Below are 24,005 nucleotides of genomic sequence, written 5' to 3'. Positions count from 1 at the left end.
GCCCCAAATACCACACGTCCCCAACGTTCTCTGAGCTCCTCTTCTTCTTTCTAACTTAGACAAAACTCTCACTTCTCCAGTAGCTTAGGAGACCAGGGTTACTCTTCTCCATGGGCTCACACCTCAGCTGGATTTGAAGAGGTATGGAGCTGGTAAATTTCCCTCAATGATTACACCCTCAAGCAGTGACTGTGGGGTATAAAAGGGGAAGCGACCATGTCTTCTCCAGTAAACAGTCACACAGCTGAAACGGGTGTCACAGAATAGCTAGAAGATTGTGAGAGGCCACCAGACGTGGCCTCGACAAATTACTTTCAATAGGAGGCCTCAAGGCTGAAGAGTTGGCTTCCACGGAGAACCCGTGAACAGGAAAGCAGAAGTCAGCAACAGCGCCAGACAGAGAGAAGAAATTTATGTGAGACCCAAAGGCCACAGCGTGCTGGTGGGAAAGAGGAAACTGGGAGGGGGCGAAAGCAGAATGGAAAAGCAGACACATAAATTGTGAAGGGTTTGGCAGAGAGGAGTGAGATAAGAGGAGGAGGAGGTCTGGGTGGGGACTTCTGGGAATTTATTAAAATAAACCGAATTTATGATGCAGTAGAAGCACTTATTGGTAATGGGGCAAGTTTGGTTAAAAATGTGATCATGGGCTCACAGCCAACAGGAAGTCAGGCAAGATCGCTGGAGTCAAACATTCTAATCAGAAATGTGTGGTTCATATTGACTAGTGGGGTTCCAGTGTGCAAGGATGAGTATGAATTTCATCTGGAGTTCTCTCAAGGTTTGAAAACAAGAATAATGACTACTTTATTCTGGTGACAAGGGACACTAATAGGGATGGCTATAAAATATCTTCCAAATGCAAAATGATGGGTCGCTATGGAGGTTTCTGGAAAAGAAAAGCATTAGAATTGCTATGTGATACAGCAATGTCACTTTCTGGCTATATGCCAAAAAAAAAAAAACCAACTGAAAATAGGGTCTTGAAGATATGCTTTCACCCCATCATCAAAGCTGCATTACCATAGTCAAAAAAAAAAGCAGGAACAGGAGACCGGGTGTGGTGACACACACCTTTAATCCCCGCACTTGGGAGGCAGAGGTAGGAGGATCACCATGAGTTCGAGGCCACCCTGAGACTACATAGTGAATTCCAGGTCAGCCTGAGCCTGAGTGAGACCCTCCTTTGAAAAATGAAAAAAAAAAAAAGAAGAGCTGGGCGTGGTGGTGCACACCTTTAATCCCAGCATTCAGGAGGCAGAGGTAGGACGGTCACTGTGAGTTCGAGACCACCCAGAGAATACATAGTGAGTTCCAGGTCAGCTTGGTCCAGGGTGAGACCCTACCTCAAAAAAAAAAAAAAAAAAAAAGCAGGAACAGGGCTGGAGAGATGGCTCAGTGGTTAATGTGCTTGCCTACAAAGCCTAAGAATTCATGCTCATGTTCAAATGTTCAGGTCCCACATACCCACATAGACGCACAGTGATGCAAACATGCAATGTCGCACATGCACATGGGGGTGCATGTGTCTGGAGTTTGTTCACAGCAGGCTGAAGGTCCTGGCATGCCTATTTTCTCTCTCTCTCAAAATAAAAATATATTTTTTAATTTTTTTTGTTTATTTTTATTTATTTATTTGAGAACAACAGACAGACAGAGAGAGAAAGAGCAGATACATAGAGAGAGAATGGGCACACCAAGGCCTCCAGCCAGTACAAATGAACTCCAGACGCATGTGCATCCGGCTTACGTGGGTCCTGGGGAATCAAGCCTTGAACCACTGTCCTTGGGCTTTACAGGCAAGTGCTTAACCACTAAGCCATCACTCCAGCCCATAAAAATAATTTTTAAAAAGAGCACAAAGAATCCAGTGTCCATCAATTGATGAAGGGATGAAAAAAACATGGGGCATGTGTACAGTGTGCTATTTTTTGTTTGTTTGATTTTAATCTTAAAAAAGAAGGCAAATCGGGAGGGGTGGTACACACCCTTAATCCCAGCATTCAGGAGGCAGAGGTAGGAAGATCACTGTGAGTTTTGGGTCTGAGGCCAGCCCAGGACTACAGAATAAGTTTCAGGTCAGCCTCAGTTAGAGTGAGATCCTACCTCAGGAAAAAGAAGTCGCTGAGATTTCGAGACCACCCTGAGACTACATAGTGAATTCCAGGTCAGCTTGAGCCAGAGTGAGACCCTACCTCAAAAAAAAAAAAAAAAAAGGAGGAGGAAGAAGAAGAAGGGAAAATTTTAAACTATTTTTTATTGACTTATTTGGGTGAAAGAATGCATATGGACATGATAGGACCTCTTGTCAATGCAAACGAACCCCAGATGCAGCCTCCACTCTGTGCATCTGGCTTTGCAAGCAAACATCCTGAGCCTGGGAGCCATCTCCGCAGCCCCAAAAGGAAGGAAATTCTGACACATGCTGTAATATAGATGAATCTTAAGGATATCTTGCTAAGCAAAATGAGAAAAATAAGATGCGATTCCACTTGCGTGAGACGTCCAGAACAGTCAAGGAGACAGGAAGTGGAATCACATTTGCTAGCGGTTGGCACAAGGGTCCTGAATAGAAAGTTTAATGCTTAATAGGGACAACCTTTCCTTTTTGCAAGATGAAAACACTTCTCATTAGGAATAGTGGTGGTGATCACGCAGTGATGTGAATGTGTTTAATGCTGCGAAATTGTACACTGAAAAATGGTTAATCATTTAAATGGTTAATTTTATGCTAATGGTAAGTTTTATGTTAGGAGAAAAGCCCAAGGCTTAAGGGAAGCAGCTGAGAATCTTCTGATTGGTCTTCTGGAAGAATCCAGCAGCCGTGTTGATCATTAGACACAAATTGTGATCCGGCAGCGAGACAGAGATGAGAACTTGAAGATAACTCGTCAAGGCACCCTTCAAAGGAAACTGGAAGATGTGCTCTCCAGCTGCCTCGTATGTGGTTAATGTGCCCCAGGCAACACCTTAACAACAAGGAAGATGGAAGATGGAGATGGGATGCTGAGAGAGCCTTGCAAGTTCTTTCTCACCGTCCTGTGGGGAGAGCAGTCGTTCCTGTTCCCTCCTGACCTTCACTTCCCTGGGTAGCTAAGCAGTACCTAGAGGTGATAATGGATGCCATAGCAATAAATCACCGAGCACAGAACGACAGACCGCCAGGACGACAGACCGCCCACCAGCCATAGGTTCAGAGTAAAGGTTGGAAGGTTCCTCTTTAGGAGAGGGCAAAGTAGGATCATTGGTTGGCAATGTCTCTTTAAAAGATTTATTTATTTATTTATTTATTTATTTATTTATTTATTTATTTATTTTGGGTTTTTGAGGTAGGGTCTCACTTTAGTTCAGGCTGACCTGGAATCCTCTATGTAGTCTCAGGGTGGCCTCGAACTCACGACGATCCTCCTACCTCTGCCTCCCAAGTGCTGGGATTAAGGGCGTGTGCCACCACGCCTGGCTAAAAGATTTATTTTTACTTATTTATTAGAGACAGAGAGAGAGAGAGAGAGAGAGAGAGAGAGAGAGAATGGGCGTGCCAGGGCCTCTAGCCACTGCAAATGAACTCCAGACGCATGTGCCACCATGTGCACCTGGCTTATGTGAGACCTGGAGAATCGAACCTGGATCCTTAGGCTCCCAGGCATATGCCTTAACCACTAAGCCATCTCTCCAGCCCAACAATGCCTCTTTAGTACTTAATGTGGGATCTGGGACACATGTCAGAGATCCAAGCCTTTATGTTACACATAGATCAATACACTGAGAGCTGTCTACCCACAGAGTCCTCTCACAAGCCCAGGAAGGGTTCCATGAATGGATACCCGCAGGATTGTTTGCTGAAGCCATCGGGACAGTGAAACAGGTAAGACAGATGCAGGTGTAAAAGCTTCATCTTGTACGTTGCAAAATTCTCACAGTTGGAGGATGAGATGGAGATGTTGGGAGGAACATGGTCTTGAGATGCGAAGAATAATCAAGGAACTTATTTTGGTAGTTAAGTTTCTATTATCTGCCCCAGGCGTGTAAGCATCATAAAACTTGCTAGTGCCTTGCTAGGGAATTACTTTGCGCATAGCTGTGGAAATGTTACACATAAGACTGATCAGAAATAATTGGAATGCATAGTAAACAACTCAAGGTCCCAAAGATTTAAGGGTCCTGGGGAGGAAAGGAGTACATTGTTGTTCCACTGTAATGAAGAGCTCTAAATTTTCAGAATGTCGTAGAATTTCACATGTGGTGCCGTATGACCTTTTTATGTTTGAATATTCACACTGATAGTCAAGTTGGTTTTAGACGCTTAGAGGCTATTGTTTTCTTTCTGCTCTATGTGATATGAGTAACAAGGAGGGTTTTGTTTTGTTTTGTTTTATTCAGGGTCTCAATCTAGCTCAGGCTGACTGAAAACTCACCCTGCAGCCCAGGCTGGCCTGAAACACATGATGATACATTTACTTAAATGCTGGGATTATAGGCATGGGCCGGTACACCTGACTCTAATGATTTTATAATTATGAAAGCAAACATGGCATGCCATTGTTTTGGGACAGAACAAGAACACTATTGACATTCCCAGTGATTTAGGGTTAAGAGCTATAAGAGTTGAGTAAATAGACACAGTTTTTGAAACTATGCAAAGGAGTTTCATCACAAGATGCATGCATAAATCTATGTGTTACGAGGACTTATTCCAAAAGGGAGAATGCCTTGACAAATATTACAATGACTCATGACAGCGTTACATAACTCTATTATGCATTTTGGGCTGAACAACTTGGATTTGTTGCAGGTACAATTCAATTAAATGTGGGGGAAAATTTTTTTTTATTTGAGCTTATTAGCTAGAGATTGAGCTTTTATGCAACTTCAATTTGAGACTGTCTACTGTTTGGGGACACATCTGTGCAGGTTGTCATCTGGGGATTAAAGAAATTATTGATGCTGCGTTTGATTGTCACGGATGGGAAATGAGCTTCCTCCCTCCCACCTTGAACCTCATACGCTCTTCTCTGCTGTGGATTTTGGATACAGACATCAAGCAGTGCAAAAGGGAAGCCCGTGTGGCTGACTGCCGCTGCCCATGAGGCTCTCCTCTCATCCCTCCCAGACGCTCCATCCCTTCGTACAGTTGCAGCCTTGGACCAGAAAGCAGAGAATCCCGGCAATGTTTGCAGACCAGCTTTCTCAGCCCAGACCTGTCCCAGCCAGTGTGAGTCTTTTCCTCCCAGGTAGCACTGCGGTTGCTTCTGAGTTCTGGACTGACACCATGCGCCAAATCTCCTTCTTCATGCTCAGAGGCTTCTCGGGTTCCTAGGCCATCCCCAGTTGGGCTCTAATGTTCCAGGCAGGCCTCAGTGGTGGTTACCTGACTACTGTCCAGCTGATCCCTTCTTTGAGCGTGGCTTTCTACTGATACTAATGCTTACTAGAACAGGAAGCTACCAACTTCTGTTTGTGTGTGTGTGTGTGTTGTGCACACTTATAGGCCACAGGTCACTGCAGGCTAAAGTAGGCCTAGAGCTGTCAGGCACGGCTCAGAGCCCCAGGCCGCGGGAGGTTGCAGCAGGCCTAGACCCCGAAAATCTCACCTTGAGACCAGCAGGAATGGGGCCACTCTCTCCCTTCACCTTGGGCACCTGGATGTCCTGACAAGACTTAGTTTTCAGTTGCCCTGTGGCCATGTGATCTTTTACGGATCACCCAGAGGTCTCTATATGTTAACGAGGTATCAGCCAGCAGCCCTCACACAGCCAATCCCCCTGTGGCCCTTACCCCATACCTTTTCCCGCCACTACATGAACGCTCACAAGCCCATTCCCCCAACAAATAAACGAGCTGTCCTCTGTCACAGCCTCCTGGGTGTTTCTTCCTGTCACACTCACAGCCACTCAAGATACTGCTCCACAGTTGCCTGGACACCCCTGGGAAACCAATGTGCAGCAGTTCCAGGGAGGCCAGGAACCGTGTGTGTGTGTGTGTGTGTGTGTGTGTGTGTGTGTGTGTGTGTGTGTGTTTGTGTGTGTGTGTGTTCATGTGTGTGGGAGCCAGAGGACAACCTTGAGCATTGTTCCCCTCAGGTGTCATCCACTTTTGTTTGAGACATGGTCTTTCATTGGCCTGGAATTTTCCAGTTAGGCTAGGCTGGCAGAGAACAGGCATGCTAGGGCCTCCAGCTGCTGCAAATGAACTCCAGACACATGTGCCACCTTGTGCATCTGGCTTTATGTGTGTCTTGAGGAATCAAACCTGGGTCCTTGGGCTTTGCAGACAAGCATCTTAACCTCAAAGCCATCTCTCTTGACCAATTTCTTCTACTTCTTTTGGGTCCTTGCTGCTTATGTCTGTGAGGGCAAATCTTCCTTCAGCAACCCTACCTATCAGGGAATGCATTTGGCTTGGAGAGAGCTGTCTTGGGGACAACATTTTTCCTGTTCTCAGGGGCAGCCTACATCAGTCTGTTAATATAAGTGTAAGTGGGCTAGGGAAATGGCTTAGTAGCTAAGACACTTGCCTGTGAAGCCTAAGGACACCAGTTCGATTCCCAGGACTCATGTAAGCAGGATGCACAAGGGGGCTCATGCATGTGGAGTTCATTTGCAGTGACTAGAGGCCCTGGTGCACCCATTCTCTCTTTCCCTCTGCCTCTTTCTCTCTCTCAAATAAATAAATAAAATTGTTTTTAAAAAGGTAAGTTTTCACTTTAATAATGCCCCCCAGCATGCAATAACAGTTTAACAAGTTCTATGCCTTTAAAAATGTCTACTTTTTCACCTAGTGTTTGTGAGTTTGACCCATGAGACTATTGATATTTTACTTACTTCACAAAATTATTCCTAATGACTATGGCTTATAAGTCAGCAGGCCTGTGTTCATTTGGGGTCCAAACCCCCACATGACTTGAAGTTGTCAATTCTCAGCTTTCACACTTTCATGAATGAGAACTCACACCAACCTAGGGATGTGTTCAAACAACTACCACAACTTAATTGCACTGTTTCAAGTATATGGTATTCTCTCAATGACTATGATATATTATTTTCATCAATTCTTGTTAAACTTAAAATCACTCAATGAGGACTGGACAGATGGCTTAGCAGTTAAGGCACTTGTCTGCAAAGCCTAAGGACCCTTGTTCAACTCTCCAGATCCTGCATAAGCCAGACACACAAAGGTGAGGCAAGTGCAAGGTTGCACATGCCCACAAAGGGGAGCAAGTGTCTGGAGTTCCATTGCAGTGGCTGAGGCCCTGGGGCACCAATTCTCTCTCATTTGCTCTAAAAGAAAAAGAAAAAAATAGTTTCCTGAGTATTTTTGAATCACTTCTGTTGCTTGGGCCAGTTTAAAAATGAGTACAGGGACTGAAGAGATGGCTCAGTGGTAAAGATTCTGACTTACTTATAAAGCCTGACAGCCTGGATTCAATTCTCCAGGACCCATGTAAAGCCAGAGGCACAAAATGACACATGTGTCTAGAGTTCATTTGTAGAGGCAGGAGGCTCTGGCACATCAATATGTATACTCTCAGTCTTTCTAGCAAATAAAATATTCTTTGAAAAGAATGAGTGCAGGGCTGGAGGGATGGCTTAGCAGTTAAGGCACTTGCCTGCAAAGCCAAAGGACCCAGGTTTGATTCCCCAAGACCTATGTAAGCCAAATGCACAAGGTGGCATGTGCATCTGGAGTTTGTTTGCAGTGGCTATAGGCCCTAGTGTGCCCATTTTCTCTGTCTCTTTCTCTGTGTGTGTGTGTCTGTCTCTCTCTCTCTCTCTCAAATAAATAAATAAATAAATGAATAAACTTTTAAAAAATGAGTACAGCCCACTCCACAGGAAGGAAAACATGCCTGGTACTGAAAACCTATGACAGAGGAAGTCATAAGCCCTAGGGGTATAATGCCTATTGGTGTCTGACTAAATGAATATATTATGCTCACCAAACTGCCTGGGAAGCACTTCTCTTAGTGATCATACCCATATATTAATACTACTCTCACTTTTGCTTAGAGAAGCTTCTCTTTTCAGATGGTGGTGACCTCTGGGACGACTCAAAAGTCACAATAGTGCTGAGAAGAAGTGACAGGAGTGCTCAGCACTGAAATATCTCTATCACACCTTCCAAGGCTCCGAGTCCATTGTAGAAGAGGTGGTGGAAAGAATGTAAGAACCAAAGGAAGGGTAGGACTCCTTATAACGTGCTCCTCCAGACACAAAATGGTCTGGATATCCATGACCTCACAGTGCCTGACACCACCTACATAAGACCATCATAATAGGAGAAAATGATCATGACATCAAAATAAAAGAGAGACTGATTGAGAGGGGGAGGGGATATGATGGAGATTGGAGTTTCAAAGGGGAAAGTGGGGGAGGGAGGGCATTACCGTGGTTTATTGTCTGTAGTTAAGGAAGTTGTCAATTAATTTTTTTTTTTTTTTTTTTTTTTGGTTTTTCAAGGTAGGGTCTCACTCTAGCCCAGGCTGACCTGGAATTCACTATGGAGTCTCAGAGTGTCCTCGAACTCATGGTGATCCTCCTACCTCTGCCTCCCGAGTGCTGGGATTAAAGGCGTGCACCACCATGCCCAGCTCAATTAATTGTTTTAATTGCAGTCTCCAGGTGTCAGAGGATCCTCTTGAGTAAGAATTCTTGTATTTCCCTGAACAGTTCAGCCATAGTTTCCTCCCCACCCCAAACTTGGCCACATGTTTAAGTCCAGTATATTCGGACATCTTGCATCTTCTCTGCCTGAGAACCATCTGTGCATCCGCCAGCTCCCTTCCGTTCCCAGAGTTCTTTTTTTTTTCTTTAATATTTTTTTTAAAATTTTTTAATTTATTTATTTATCTGAGAGCGACAGACACAGAGAGAAAGACAGATAGAGGGAGAGAGAGAGAAGGGGTGCGCCAGGGCTTCCAGCCTCTGCAAACGAACTCCAGACGCGTGCGCCCCCTTGTGCATCTGGCTAACGTGGGACCTGGGGAACCGAGCCTCGAACCGGGGTCCTTAGGCTTCACAGGCAAGCGCTTAACCACTAAGCCATCTCTCCAGCCCCAGAGTTCTTGTTCTACAGCAGTGGGCAGGAGCTCTCCCCTCCCACAAGTCGGTGGCAGCTTTCTGCTACTTGTCAACCTCACCGAAGTATAAATGAGCACAAGGGCTCAGAGCACCAATGGCAAAAGGTCTTGTGCCTCAGTTACTTCCAGAGCAGAACTCTCCATGGACTCTGAGCTCAGTGTTGAGATGACCTTACTATTTGCATGTGGACGCCACAGACTTTGCCATATGTGTTCCAAAGTTCTCAGCGGTCTGCCTGCCTGTGACGAGATGCTATCAGATCATGCATGCCAACTAATGCAATAAACGAGGGCTAAAACCTTCCAAGCTGGAAGTATATGAGACACTTTGCCTTCTTGTGGTATGAACTTTAAAAAGAGGGGTCGGCTGGAGAGATAGCCTAGCAGTTAAGGCGCATGCCTGCAAAGCCTAAGGACCCAGGTTCGATTCTCCAGGTCCCACGTAAGCCAGATACACATGGTGGTGCATGTGTCTGGAGTTCATTTGTAGTGGCTAGAGGCCCTGGGGTACCCATCTCACTCTCTCGCTCTCCCCGACTGCTCTCTCTGTGTCTAATAAATAAATAAAAATAAAATTTTAAAAATGGCTGGGTGTGGTGGCGCTCACCTTTAATCCCAGCACTTGGGAGGCAGAGGTAGGAGGATCGCCGTGAGTTCGAGGCCAGCCTGAGACTACATAGTGAATTCCAGGTCAGCCTGGGCCAGAGTGAGACCCTACCTCAGAAAACAAAACAAAACCCTCAATTTAGTGTGTGTTCATGTGCGTGAGTGCACGTGCACGGGCATGTCCATGCTACAGCATGTGGGTGGGCGGCAGAGAACAACTTCTGGATTGCTCTTTGCCTTTGACTTTGGTTTTGAAGCAGGGTCTCTCACGGTGGTTCACTACTCCCTTCATGAGCTTCTCCACTTGCAAGAAATTCTTCTGTCTGTGCCTCCCTTCTTGTAAGTGGACACACTGGAATTGCAGAAGCCAGCCACAGCTCCTGGCTTTCTAAATGTGGGTGTGTCCCGCCCAGGATCAACGGGAGATGAATGCGAATGGAATAAGGAATAAGGGCATAAAACTAGAATGAGAGCAGGAGAGAGGAGAAAGGCAGCGTTACCTGACAGGTTCGGGGAGGGCAGAATATCAGGGGAGGGAGGGGCTTAGAGGGATAATGGGTAAGGAGGGTGGGGAGGGCATTAACAAAAGTTAACACAACATGAATCAGTTCTATAAAAAACTCATTTTGGGCTGGAGAGATGGCTTAGAGGTTAAGCGCTTGCCTGCGAACCCTAAAGACCCCAGTTCGAGGCTCGGTTCCCCAGGTCCCACGTTAGCCAGATGCACAAGGGGGTGCACGCGTCTGGAGTTCATTTGCAGAGGCTGGAAGCCCTGGCGCGCCCATTCGCTCTCTCTCCCTCTATCTGTCTTTCTCTCTGTGTCTGTCACTCTCAAATAAATAAATAAAACAAAAAAATATTTTTTAAAAAAAACCCTCATTTTGAGTGCTCAGCCCTGCAATATGTCTATCACACCTTCCAAGGCTCAGAGTCCATTGTGGAAGAGGTGGCGGAAAGAATGTAAGAGCCAAAGGAAGGGTATGTCTCCTTACAATGTGCTCCTCCAGACACAAAATGGCCTGGATATCCATGACCTCACAGTGCCTGACACCACCTACACAAGACCATCATAATAGGAGGAAAAGATCATGACATCAAAATAAAAGAGAGACTGATTGAGAGGGGGAGGGGATATGATGGAGAGTGGAGTTCCAAAGGGGAAAGTGGGGGAGGGAGGGCATTACCATGGGATATTGCTTACAATCATGGAAGTTGTTAATAAAAAATAAATTAATTTTAAAAACCTCTCATTTTGGCTAGCAATGTACAAGATATAATCACCAATAAAGGGAGAGGGGGCAGTCTGGACAGAAGGTGGAAAAAGCTTAACATCAAAACCATGGATTCTGGTTGGAAAATCCCAGGCCCAGAATTGGGTTGCCCCCACCCCCAACAGTGAGCTATTGGCCACGGAGACCCTTGAGGTCCCCAAAACAATGTAGGACATTGCCAAAAACACTTCGTTACTTGCCAGAGCTAAAAAAGGTAAGACCCTATTGCTGAAGACACCACAAGCTGTGGTCACAGGACATTGGAATACCATGCTGGAACCGAAAGGGAAACTAGCTTTCTCCTAGCTGGCCCTCGCGGTATGGGAATGACTGGAGGACAATGGTCACCAACAGCATGAATAAGCAGGGGATGCTGCAGATGACAAAGTCAATCAGCCAGATAAGAAGTACGCACTTGTGCAATAGTGGCGCGCAGCCTCTGTGGGTAACCCACTGTTCCCTGATTGGGCTCCGTGGGGGAGAACTCATATCTGGTACTGGAAACCAAGTCAGACTCCCATGGTCAGGAAACTCACACTTCAGAGAGAAACCCCGATTGCTCTCTGATAAAGGAGAGTGGGCTTGCATGCCAAAAAATAAGCTCTCCAATAACTTTCCTTATGCCCCTTTAACCCAAGCTGCTCTCACTCTTGGTTGGAGAATCTGTTATATTTTACAGACGATAGAGAAAACAGTGGAGTACCAAGATCCATCGATAAGGCAAGAAGATAGCCCATCATGAGACATACCTCCTCCTGTCAGGGCCCAGGAGAAAGTGCAGAGGAAGCGGTGACATGATACTATTCTTACTGCTAGCCTGACAATCAGCTCCAAGGTGATGGTGACAGGCATGTTGATCAATCAAAACTTATCAAATCAGAAGCCTAGAGGCTACAAAGAACTCAACACTAGGGCTGGAGGGATGGCTGAGTGGTTGAGGCATTTGCCTGCAAAGCCAAAGGACCCAGGTTCGATTTCCTAGGACCCACATTAGCCAGATGCGCAAGGGGGTGCACACATCTGGAGTTCGTTTGCAGTGGCTGGAGGCCCTGACATGCCCATTCTCTCTCTCTCTCTTTCTCTCCCTCTCTCTTTCTCTCCCTCCCTCTTTCTCTGTCAAATAAATAAATAAATAATATTTTAAATTAAAAAAAAAAACACTCAACACTAAATTGGGCTGCTCACAGGTCTGCCATGGCTCAGGGAACACTGTGGAAGAGGGGTGGAAAAATCGTAAGAGCTGCAGAGTGGGTGGGAACACCCTGAGGACTGGTCCCCCTGCTATGCTACAGGGGCTGAGTGAGGACTTCATGACCCCACAGTAAATATCTGCAAAACCTAATGACCCAGGTTCGATTCCCCGGTACCCACGTAAAGCCAGATGCACAGCGGCACATGTGTCTGGAGTTGTTTGCAGTGGCTGGAAGCCCTGATGCATTCATTCACTCTGTCTCTCTCTCCTTGAAAATAAATAAATTAAATTTTAAAAAATTTAAATGTGGGCACGGAGATGTGAATTCAAGTCATCAGAGTTGTGTGGTACATATATTAGCCACTGACAAGGCATGAACTTTGAACCTCTGTCAGGTCCTTTACATTGAGGGCATGTTTACTTGGCAAATTGAGTTCAAATTTTTTAAAACTATTATTTATTTATTTATTTATTTGAGAGAGAGAAAGAAAGAAAGAGTGTGAGAATGAGTACGCCAGGGCCTCTTGCCACTGCATATGAACTCCAGGTGCATATGTCACTTTCAGCATCTGGCTTTATGTGGGTACTGAGGAATCACCTGGCCAGCAAGTTTTTCAAGTGAGCACCTTTAACCATTGAACCATTTCCCCAGACCAGTAAACTGATTTATTCATGTATGAGGAGTTCCCTGGGAGACAGATTGCTTCAAGCTCTATAATTTACAAAGATCTTTTTAGAACACCCTGTTGGTACTACATATAAAGAAGCTACACGGATCACATTCAGAATAGTGCTGTCAGTAAGGCATGCAATTAGGTATTTCAATGAAAAGGAGAAGTCATAAATTCACATGGGAATTTCTACATAATGATGAATGACAAGTACAACATTTCAAATCAATTGGAAAGGGATTAATTTCCAGATCCATCTGGAAAAATAAACAAATAAGGGTATACCCTGCCTTCGTCAACTTTCTGACACTGTAACAAAATACCTGAGATAACTAACTTATAAAGAGGAAGGGTTTATTTTATTCACAGTTTTAGAGGTTCCAGTCCATGATCAGGAGGATTTGTTGCTTGTAGGCTCTAATGGGGTGTTGGATGGTAGGGGTGGAAAGTGCATGGCAGAACAAACTGCTTACCTTGTGGCCAGGAAGAAAGAAAAGAAGAAATGGCTGGGGTCCCTTTGAGAACATGCCAGCCATGACTTAAGGATGTCCCGCTAGGACACATGTCTTAAAGGTTCTATCACTTCACTTTAACACATGGGTCACAGCAGAGTACTTGCCTCCACCCTTTCCCTCAAATAGATATCTGCTATATCAGCCATCCTCATTTTACAACAAAACTTACAAACACTGGAAAAATAAAAGCTTCTTACCAGGCAATATCCCTGGTTAAACAAAGCCTTTCTGAGTAACATGCAAAAATATAAACACTGGACTGGAGAGATGGCTCATCAGTTAAAGGTGCTCACTTGCAAAGCCTGAAGACCTGGGTTTGATTTCCCGATACCACGCAAAGCCATATGTACAAAGTGGCACATGCATCTGGAATTCGTTTATAGTGGCTAGAGGTCCTAGAGGGCTGATTCATTCATTCATTCATTTGCTCTCTATCTCTCTCTCTCTGGTAAATAAATAAAAAATATTTTTATGGCTGGAGGGATGGCTTAGCAGTTAAGGCACTTGCCTATAATGCCAAAAGACCCAGGTTCAATTCCCCAGGACCCACGTTAGCCAGATGCACAAGGGGGTGCACGTGTCTGGAGTTCGTTTGCAGTGGCTGGAGGCCCTGGCATGCCTGTTCTCTCTCTCTCTCCATCAAATAAATAAATGAATATAAATATTTAAAAATAAAATATTTTTTTAAATGCAAACACTGTTAATACTAAATTCATTTGACTAAAAAAAGCCCACAATAAAGTCAAGGAAATCTTTGCAATATGGTAACTATACAGGGCTACTTGCTTTAATATATGTGTGAGCTTAGTAGCTTGTTGCTGTGACCAAACATCTGACGAAAAACCGCTTAAGGGAGGAAGCGTTTACTTTGGCTCGCGGTTTGAGCAGACACAGCCCGCCTTGACCAGAAAGGCGTGGGGGCAGGAGGGTGAGGCCGCTGGTCACGTCGTGCCTGCAGTCAGGAAGCAGAGAGAGGGCATGCTGACGTTCAGCCTGCTTTCTCCTTTTTATTCAGTCTGGGACCCAGTCTTTGGAAGAGTGCCATTTACAACTAGGGTAGGGTTCTTTCCTCCTAGGTTAAGCCTTTTTGGGAACACCCTCTGAGAAATACCCAGGGGTGTATTTTCATAGTCATATTACCTCCTTTCAAGAAGACAATGAAAATTTACCATCACCATGCTGCCTTCAACTTGACATCCAAGTGCATAACTTTAAACTATAACATCCCTTCAACAGTCCTTACAGTCTCATTTTCACCTCATAATGCAAAATACATTGAGTCCTTCTCCACTAAATGGTCTCAACTCTTCTCAAAAGTCCAGGGTACTTTTTGAAACTCAAGATAATCTCTTAACTGTGAGCCCCCATAAAGTCAAGACTCAAGTACATAGTTCAAATATGCAAAGGCACCAAATAAACATCCCCCTCCCAAAAGACAGAAATGGGTGGATAGCAAGGGAAGACTGGACCAAAGAAGGACTGATAGCAAGCAGGGAAAATACCCAATCTGACAGCTGCATATCCAGCATCTAGGGCTTATAATAGAATCATATGGGTTCCAATAGCCTTGGGAAGCCCCACACTTCCAGCTATGCTTCTTACAACACATCTGACCCCTCTTTTACGATACTGTACTCCATGCCTAGAGCTTTCAACAGACATTCCCATGGTCCTGGCATGCCCAACATCCTGGGGATTTCTGTTGCAACTTACACTTCACCTTCCCAGATTCATGCAATGACCTGTCAAAGTTTCCTTTCAATAAATCCACAAATTGTGGCTGGAGAGATGGCTTAGCAGTTAAGGTACTTGCCTGAAAAACCAAAGGGCCTAAGTTCAATGCCCCAAGACCCATGTAAAGCCAGATGCACAAGGTGGTGCACACATCTGGTGGTGCATGCATCTGGAGTTCATTTGCAGGGGCTGGAGGCCCTGGCATGCCCATTCCCTTTCTTTCATCTGCCTCTCTCTCTCTCTCTCTCTCTTATAAATAAGTAAATAAATAAATAAATACAATATTTTTTAAAATAAATCCACAAATTGTCTGGCTTCAGCAACTTTTAGGAAGCTCAGTGCAAACCTCCACAACACCTTCATCTTGACTCTTGTTCCTGCAAAACTAATATGACATGGACATTACTTCAAAATTATGCTGCTAACTTGAGACACAGCCTGGGCCTAGTGGACCATAGCTGCAGAGGCCTTTGTGTGCCATTGAGGCTGACCCAGAACCAATACTTCCCTAGGTAGTTGTAGTTGAACCATCTATGAGTGGGGCCTCACCCTCAAGTCGTTTTTCCCATTGTCCCAGTTCACAGCATGATTTAATGACGTCAATTAAGGTTTAAAGTTTATAGCTGTTCTCTCCACATAATGCTTACCCCATTTCTTTTTTTAACAATTAAAGCTGCTTTCTCTATACTTGCCATGTCTGCATCTTTAAACTCATTCATGCTCCTTTCCTCATCAAATTGCACATTTTTAAATCTCTTTCTGCTCCACTCTCAGCTCTTTCACTATGGATCTGAATAAAAAGCAATGAGCAGTAGTTGTGCCACAGCCTCAATGCTATCCTTCCTTGAAACTTCCTCCACCTAGTAAATTATTAGTCCGTTATTTGATAATTCCACCTGACTCAAGGTCTTAAAACATATGCAGGCAAGATGCAGCATGATACTTTGACAGAATGTAATACAAATGGTGTCTAGCCCAGTCCTCACAGAGTCCTCTGAAGCTCATGAGCAGGGCCTCCAGTGTCACGCTTTTCTCAGCACTCTGGTCTTTCAAACTTCTACCGGACTGGTCCATTAAGCTCTGCTTATAGCATCCATTATCACACAGCTCCATACTGCTCCCACAAACCAGTTCCAAAGGCTTGCAAACCACAAGGTCAGGCTTATCACAACAATGGTCCTACTTCACAGTCCAAGTATTATTTACTTTTCTCTTTACTTTGATCTAATACCTGAACCGCCCCCCCAAAAAAGAAAAAAACTTAAGAGAGTAAGGTTTATTTTGGCTTATAGTGTGAGGGGTTACAGTCCATCATCGTGGGGAAGGCATGGCTGGAGTGTGAGATAGCTGGTCTCTGCATCTTCAGTCAGGAAGGAGAGGGAGACAAATGCTGGGGTTTAGCCTTCTTTCTCTTCTTTATTCACTCTGGAACCCATGGGATAGTACCACTCATATTCAGCATGAGTTTTTTTTCTCCCAAAATAGACCTTTCTGGAAGCACTGTCATAAATACACCCAGACGTGTGTTTCCATGGTGATTCTAAATCCAGTTAGGTTGACATGAAAATTAACTATCACACTATATAAACAACTTTTTAAAATAAGTTGGAGAAAGATTAATAATCCAACACTAAAGTGGCAAAGGGTCCCTCAGAAAAACAAAATACAATGGATTTTTCACACATGAAAAAAATGCTCAAATGTTTCCATGATTTACAAAATGCTAATTAAAACTATAGCAACATGCCATTAAGTGCTGATAAAATTGTGAGCACCTACTTTAGTAGTAAACATGTGAAGGATCAGGTTCTTTCCTATGCTTATTTGCGGGAGTATAAATTGATATGAACCCTAGAGAGAGCAATTTGGTAATATCAAAATTTTTAAAAATGTAGGTAGTCTTTGACCTAATAATTCCATTTCTAAGAATTTATCCTACAGACATACATATGCAAGAAAGTAATGATATGTATATGAGAATGTTCACTGCAGTGTTATTTGTGAAAGCAAAAAGATGTTCATCACTGAGAAGTTAGCTTAAAAAATGAGCATGTTTCCATACAATTAAATCCTTAAAAATAGAATAGCATTTAGTGAAAATGAATGCATTAAAATGGAAAACTTTTTCCAAACATCATTAATGAGCAAAGAAGAATAGGGAGCAGCAGGTATCATATATTATCCATGTGAGTGTGGGGAACCTGTTCATAGAGGTTGCCTCTATAAAGCAGCGAAGCATTCAAGGTAGAGCAGGTAAGCTTTTTTTTTTTTTTTTTTTTTTTTTTTTTTTTTTTTTGCCAGATACTCATTTGCATGTGTAATGTTCATGTTTACCCACTTACAACTTAATGCTTTAATGCGAATGCAGAAGGTTAGGCAACCGAGCTGGCATTATGGGGGGGACACAGGAATACAGGTGCATAGGTGTCAGGTGCCAGGAATGAAAGTCAAGTTTCAACAAGAGGGATCTATGTTTATACAAAATTCAAGTGCTGGTGAGGCAAGAAGAAATGAGAACACAGCTGAATAAAAGCAGAAATACAGAGCAAGCACGTCAAAGATAGATAAGCTAAGGGGGAAGACGCTCAGGGTGGGGGCCTCTAGCTGTTGCTAATGAGCTGAGCTTACGGCTCCGCATATTTGTAAGTAACAGTAAAGACCTAATAAAGGGGCATTATCGCCAGGCATGGGGGTGCACGCCTTTAATCCCAGCACTCGGGAGGCAGAGGGAGGAGGATCGCCATGAGTTCGAGGCCACCCTGAGATTGCATAGTGAATTCTAGGTCAGCCTGAGCTACAGTGAGACCCAACGTCAAAAAACCAAAACTAATAATAAATAAAAATAATAAAGGGGCATTATCTACTGCATTACAAAGTCCATAATTTCTATCCTGCTTGTATTTAATCAGCAGTGTATGGTGAATATGTTGATATCATTCTTGGGGGGTTTGGAAAGGGATATAAATCCATCTTGGGGCTCGTCCTCAGACCGAAAGAGCTAATGTGCCGTCATTAATTGACTGAAGGCTTCCTGAAGCTGCAACACCTTGCTGTCTTTGTCTTATGTGGCCAGGGGTGTGCATGTCGGAAGAGATCTGACCAAGCATTGTGAGCAGAGGCTGTACAGTGTGCAGCTGACCTACTTTACAGTGAAACTCAACAAGCGATTAGCTTTATTTACACAGCTCAGCAAAGCAGGCTGCATAATTAGACACTTGGTGAAAACATTCGTTCTTTTTTTTAAAAATGTTTTTATTTATTTATTTGAGAGAGAGAGAATTGGCACACCAGGGCCTGTAGTCACTGCAGAGGAACTCCAGACGCATGGACCACCTTGTGCATCTGGCTTACATGGGTCCTGGGGAATTAAGCCCGGGTCCTTAGGCTTTGCAGGCAAGCTCCTTAACCACTGAGCCACCTCCCCAGCCTGAAAACTTCATTCTTGATGGGGATGGTAGTGTTGATGACAATGGTGGTGATATAACCATGGATGTTGTCCATGCCTCTTGACAGAATCTTTACCCAGCAATAGCTCCCCCATATCAGGAAGCAGTAAAGGGGAAGAGGTAGGGAGCCTATTTCCAGCTACGAGTCCCAAACTCCAACTGTGTCACTATTGACAACCAGGTAAGAAGCTTTACTAATCATCATACTTGGCTTTGGGTCCCGAGCTGTGAGATCTCTGTGCACATTTCTGCCAAGCAGCAGGGCTGTCCTATCACATACAGGCCTGGTGCGTTCTCCCTTTGCCATCAATAGTGCAGGGCCTCACTTGTCAAATGAGAATGAAACCTGAGATTTCGAGCTTTCAGAGGTCCAAGCTGGATTTGAATTTCTAATCATTAAGGGAGTCTGAAAATTAATGCAATTTAAACTGAATTGTTTCCTGAAATACGGGTCTTTGTTGTTGCTCATTGAGCATAGATCTCTTTGGTATTCCAAATCAGTGAAACCATTTGCCAAGATTGAAGCACTAAGAAAAGACTATTTTGAGTTAGACAGAAGCTTAGAGATAGCCTCATTCAACTTGGCCATTTCGACACCATCACCATGCCACCCAAGACTGACAAAGGACACACTGAAGAAGTCAGCATCTTATGGCCATTATTTTTTTTTCTAAAGGAGAAAAAGATTGATAGCTTTGTGTGAAGAAATTATTCCATCACCCTTTTTCCCCCTATTTCAACGGAGGTAAGAACAAAGAATAGAGATGATATTGCAATTTTGATCTCCACAAAACTTCATTTGAAACCATTCTCTATGATTTAAGTTTTCTGGAAATGAAAAGAATAGATTGTATGAACTTAGTTAAAGTTTGGAAGAAAAATTGATTGGACATCCTATTGTCAAGGAAACTGATTCTCTCTCTCTCCCTCTCTACCACCAGTTAAAAGAATGTCATTTAAACTTCTCCATCTGACATTTGAGAATAATTTTTAGATACTCAAAGGATCTGCTCTGGATATCTGCAACAGGAAGTTCTCCAGGGAAGTGATTCCTAGAATTCAAACCCAGGGAGGATCTTCTAGTTCTAGCGAAGACATGAGATTCCTCTGAGTTAGAGCTATGCCTGAGAAACATATGAGACAGTCACCAAGGTCAGGGTCAAGGCAGCTAGCTGCAGAGCGAGACCACTGGAAACAGAGCTGAAATGAGAGCATTTAAAAAGTAATGGAACAGCACCAGAGGAAGAGCAAGGTAAACAGTTCAGTCTCTTGGGACTTTACTGAGTAACTATCAGGCTTAAAACCAGAAAGGATGCATGAAAGGGCTAGCTGAATGAAGGCAGGCCCAGCTCAAAAGGATCACAGGAGTGAGGTACAGTTGTTTATTTAAGGATAACACTGCCTTTGCCCTTCCACAGGAGGCCCCGCATCCCTGATGGCCACAGCGTGCCTCTTGCTCTAATGTCCGGTCTGGCCCTGTGTTCCTTGCTCTCTTGAATCTTCGCTTTCTTGTGAGAAGACCATGCCCCCACCAGCCTGTTCTTCCATGGAGAATGTGAGACACGCAGAGCAGAGCTTGCAGAGAGGAGCCTCCCACCCCATCAGACACAGCAACTTTCAGGCCAGCCAGCCCTTAGATGCACAGTAAACAACACAGTGCCTGTGGTTATTGAGTTTAGGGACAGTCATTGTGCAAAAATGACAAATGAATACAGAGAATATCTAATACAATATTTGAAACCAATGAGCAGGTAGAATGTAGGTAGATCACATGATCTTCTGGGTGGGATCATTTTCACAAGCCAATCCTTGTCGAAAACAAGCATTTGGAAAACTCGCATCCTGGACTCTTTGCACAGAAAGGCTTATAAACCACCAGGCACATTAGGATGTGCATTAGCAGCAATACAACAGAACTTTAATGCACCTAGAAATATTATCCCTGACCTGGAGGTCTAGAAAAAGCAACTAAAATCACTTAGTGGCTGAAGATGAGTAGGTGAAAACAAATTAAAGGGATGAGGTGCGAAGACCCATGCTGAAAAACAATACGTCTCAAGCCTTTTAGATATGGGGTAAAGAGAGTGCTCCAAACATGAATTCAGTGTGCATACTCCAAAGAGAAAATTCAAGAGAAATAAAGGGAAGGGCTGTGTTGCTTACCACACATGGCCAAGAACAGCGGTAAACACATGTGCCAGTGTATCCTGGACAGCCTGAGTTCACACTGTTGTCTGCTATAATTTTTTTAATAAATACTTTTATTTCTTTATTTGAGAGGAGAGAGAGAGGCAGAAAGAGAGAAAAAGTATGCCAGGGCCTCCAGCTGCTACAAACAAACTCCAGATGCATGTGCCACCTGGGTCCTGGGGAATCGAACCTGGGTCCTTTGGCTTTGCAGGCAAGCACCTTAACCACTAAGCAATCTCCCCAGCCCTTGTGTAACTATTCATAGCACTACCTTCCACTCTCAGAAGAGTGCTGGGTTAGATGATGAATTATGTCAGTAGCAACACACCTTACCCATAGAGATGAGCCATACTGGTCCATGAGCTGCCTATAAGTTCATGAGGAATGACCGATCATGGGTTAGGAAGGCAAACTGAACTGTTTGTTGTGGACTATGTAGGGCTACCATGTCCCATTGTAACACACTCCATTGCCCCACCATGGTGACATGTGATGATGATGTCCTGACAAATGTCTTTCAGATTGACACAGCGCCCCTTTGGACAACCTTACAGGACTCCACTAGGAAGCTTGTCTATACTCTGGTTACGTACTCCCTTAGTGGAACCTCCAAAAATACACAGTCATGGACAGGAGAGATGGATTGGTAGTTAAGATGCTTGCCTGCAAAGCCAAAGGACCCAGGTTCGATTCCCCAGAACCCACGTAAGCCAGATGCACAAGGTAGCGCATGCGTCTGGAGTTTGTTTGCAGCAGCTATAGGCCCTGGCATACCCATTCTCTCTCTATCTGCCTCTTTCTCTCTCTCAAATAAATAAAATAAACAAAAAATACACACGCTACATCCCTATACTTGCTGTGACTTCCACATCAGATCAACATCAGAAGTTAAAATACATAGAAAAGAAATTGAGGATTTTTGTTGCTTACCCACACAGAGGTCCATAGCGTTTTCTGAGTTCCAAGTGGCTTTCCCAAAAACCCTGAAGAAAACACATCACCACACTAAGAATAAGATTAAGCAAAACTTCAATGATTCAAATGTACTCAGGGAAAAAAAAAAAAAACTAAAACAGCAAGAACACAATTACATAAACAATAAAAGAAGAATTGAAGTTATATTGCTTTGAAGTACTGTGGAATATTGGATAAAGAAATGGCTTTAAAAAAAATACATTGCCAAGTAGCTCTCAGGCAGCTCTGCTTTCATGGACAGAAGAGACCCCGGTACTTAAACTATTTGTGTATAATTTTTGCTCACATATTTGAAAGCTATTTCCCTCTCATCTATAACATCCCACTTGGATGTGTGGTTTGTAGCATGACTTACCCAAGTTCCTTTTCACGGCCCTGTATTGTGGAAACTTATGGACCTATCTGAACTATCACAAATGGTGAATTCCTGTCATCCAAGTTAAGTGTTAACCAAAACCAAGAGATTCAAAAATATTTTTAGGGCTGGAGAGATGGCTTAGTGGTTAAGCGCTTGCCTATGAAGCCTAAGGACCCTGGTTCGAGGCTCGGTTCCCCAGGTCCCACGTTAGCCAGATGTACAAGGGGGCGCACGCGTCTGGAGTTCGTTTGCAGAGGCTGGAAGCCCTGGCACGCCCATTCTCTCTCTCTCTCCCTCTATCTGTCTTTCTCTCTGTGTCTGTTGCTCTCAAATAAATACATGAATAAATTTTAAAAATATATATGTATATATATTTTATCTCCAAAAAAATATATTTTTATCGATTTGATATATAGAGAAAAACAGAAAGAGGCAGACAGAAAAGAGTGTGAGTTAGGATGAACCAGGGGCTCCTGTCACTGCAAAGGAACTCCAGAGCTATATACCTCTTTGTCCATCTGGCTTTATGGGGGTACTGGGGTATCAAACCCAGCCTTTAAGCTTTGTAAGCAAGCACCTTTAGCCATAGAGCCATCTCTCCATCCCACAAAGCAACAGATTCAAAAAATTAGACCCTTAGAGTAATTTTCTGTGGGACAAAATGCTAGGGTAGCAGGAATGGGGTATGGGGTAAAGCAAATGAGAAATGCTAGACCCCAGGCTGGGGACCTGGCTCCGTTGGTAAAATGCTTGTTGCTCAAGTATAAGGACCTGAGTTTGGATCCCCACCACCTATGTAAAAGTTGGACATGGTGGTGCATGCCTATAATCCCAGTACTGCAGTGAAGATGTAGAAAAGACTCTGGTATTGCTGGCTCAGTAGTCTAGCTGAATTGGTGAACCGCAGGTTTAGTGAAAGACTCCATATCAGGAAATAAGGTGGAAGAACAATTGAGAAAGACACCCGGTGTCAACCTCTGCCTTCCACACACATGCACACACACACGCATTCGCATACAAACATGCATATTTTAGGGGGGGCTAGAGAGATGGATCAGCAGCTAAGGTACTTGCCTGCAAAGCCTCAGGACCAGAGTTCAACTCCCCACGTAAAGTCAGAGGCACAAGGTGGCATATTTGTCTGGACTTGGTTTGCAGTAGCTGGAGGCCCTGGTGCACCCATTTTCTTTCTCTCTCTCTCTCTCTCTGCCTCTTTTTCTCATTCTCTCTTTCAAATAAAGAAATATTTTAAAAAAGAGAGAGAGAGAGAGAAAGAAAAAGAGAGCTGGGCATGGTGGTACACGCCTTTAATCCCAGCACTCGGAAGGCAGAGGTGGGAGGATTACTGTGAGTTCGAGGCCACCCTGATACTACATAGTGAATTCCAGATCAGCCCAGGCTAGGGCAAGACTGTACATCATAAATAAATAAAATTAAAAAACGATAAAAGAAAGAAAGAAACTAGACTCCTTGTGCTGTAGAGGTGATGTGTGGGTATACAGGGACAGGCATGGTGGGCACTGAACACGTTAGATGTGGTAGAAGGGAAGTATATGTGAAAATATGTGTGCATTGGGATGGGTCTGGGCTAGATACTGCTGGGTTTGGGTTATGGGAACAGAGTGTGAGCAGAGAGCTGAGGGATAGAGGAAGCAGATACCTGTGAATTATGCCCTAGTCCGTTAAACCCACTGCCTTGCACAATGTAAGCATGGCCTATCTCAAGGAAAGCCTATATGAATATAAAAAGTCCGTGAATCGGCTATGTTCTTGAGGGAACTTGGCAGGGTTTGTAGATACTGGGATGAGGAGCTGGAAAAGCACATATGTGGAGATTACCCAGAGACAGCAGCTCCTCGTTTTCGTCACATGACAGTTAATTACTCTGTTCGCCTCAAAAATGTTCATACTTGCCAGGCGTGGTGGTGCACGCCTTTAATACCAACACCCGGGAGGCAGAGGTAGGAGGAT

The 24,005-nt window shown here is 44.0% G+C and overlaps 1 protein-coding gene across 1 annotated transcript in view; it reads right to left on the bottom strand.

The window, feature by feature from the left end:
* The window catches only part of Tbxas1 (thromboxane A synthase 1), a 240,363-nt gene that overhangs the window by 164,452 nt on the left and 51,906 nt on the right, over positions 1-24,005 (bottom strand). The window contains exon 3 of the mRNA XM_045160556.1: positions 21,632-21,684. Within this exon, the coding sequence (XP_045016491.1) occupies positions 21,632-21,684 (53 nt within the window). The remainder of the gene's footprint in view (positions 1-21,631; positions 21,685-24,005) is intronic.

Source organism: Jaculus jaculus, chromosome 10, assembly GCF_020740685.1.
Source record: "Jaculus jaculus isolate mJacJac1 chromosome 10, mJacJac1.mat.Y.cur, whole genome shotgun sequence".
Classification (NCBI taxonomy): domain Eukaryota; kingdom Metazoa; phylum Chordata; class Mammalia; order Rodentia; family Dipodidae; genus Jaculus; species Jaculus jaculus.
The sequence above is the reverse complement of the archived record's forward strand: the minus strand, read 5'-3'. Positions and strand labels throughout refer to the sequence as shown.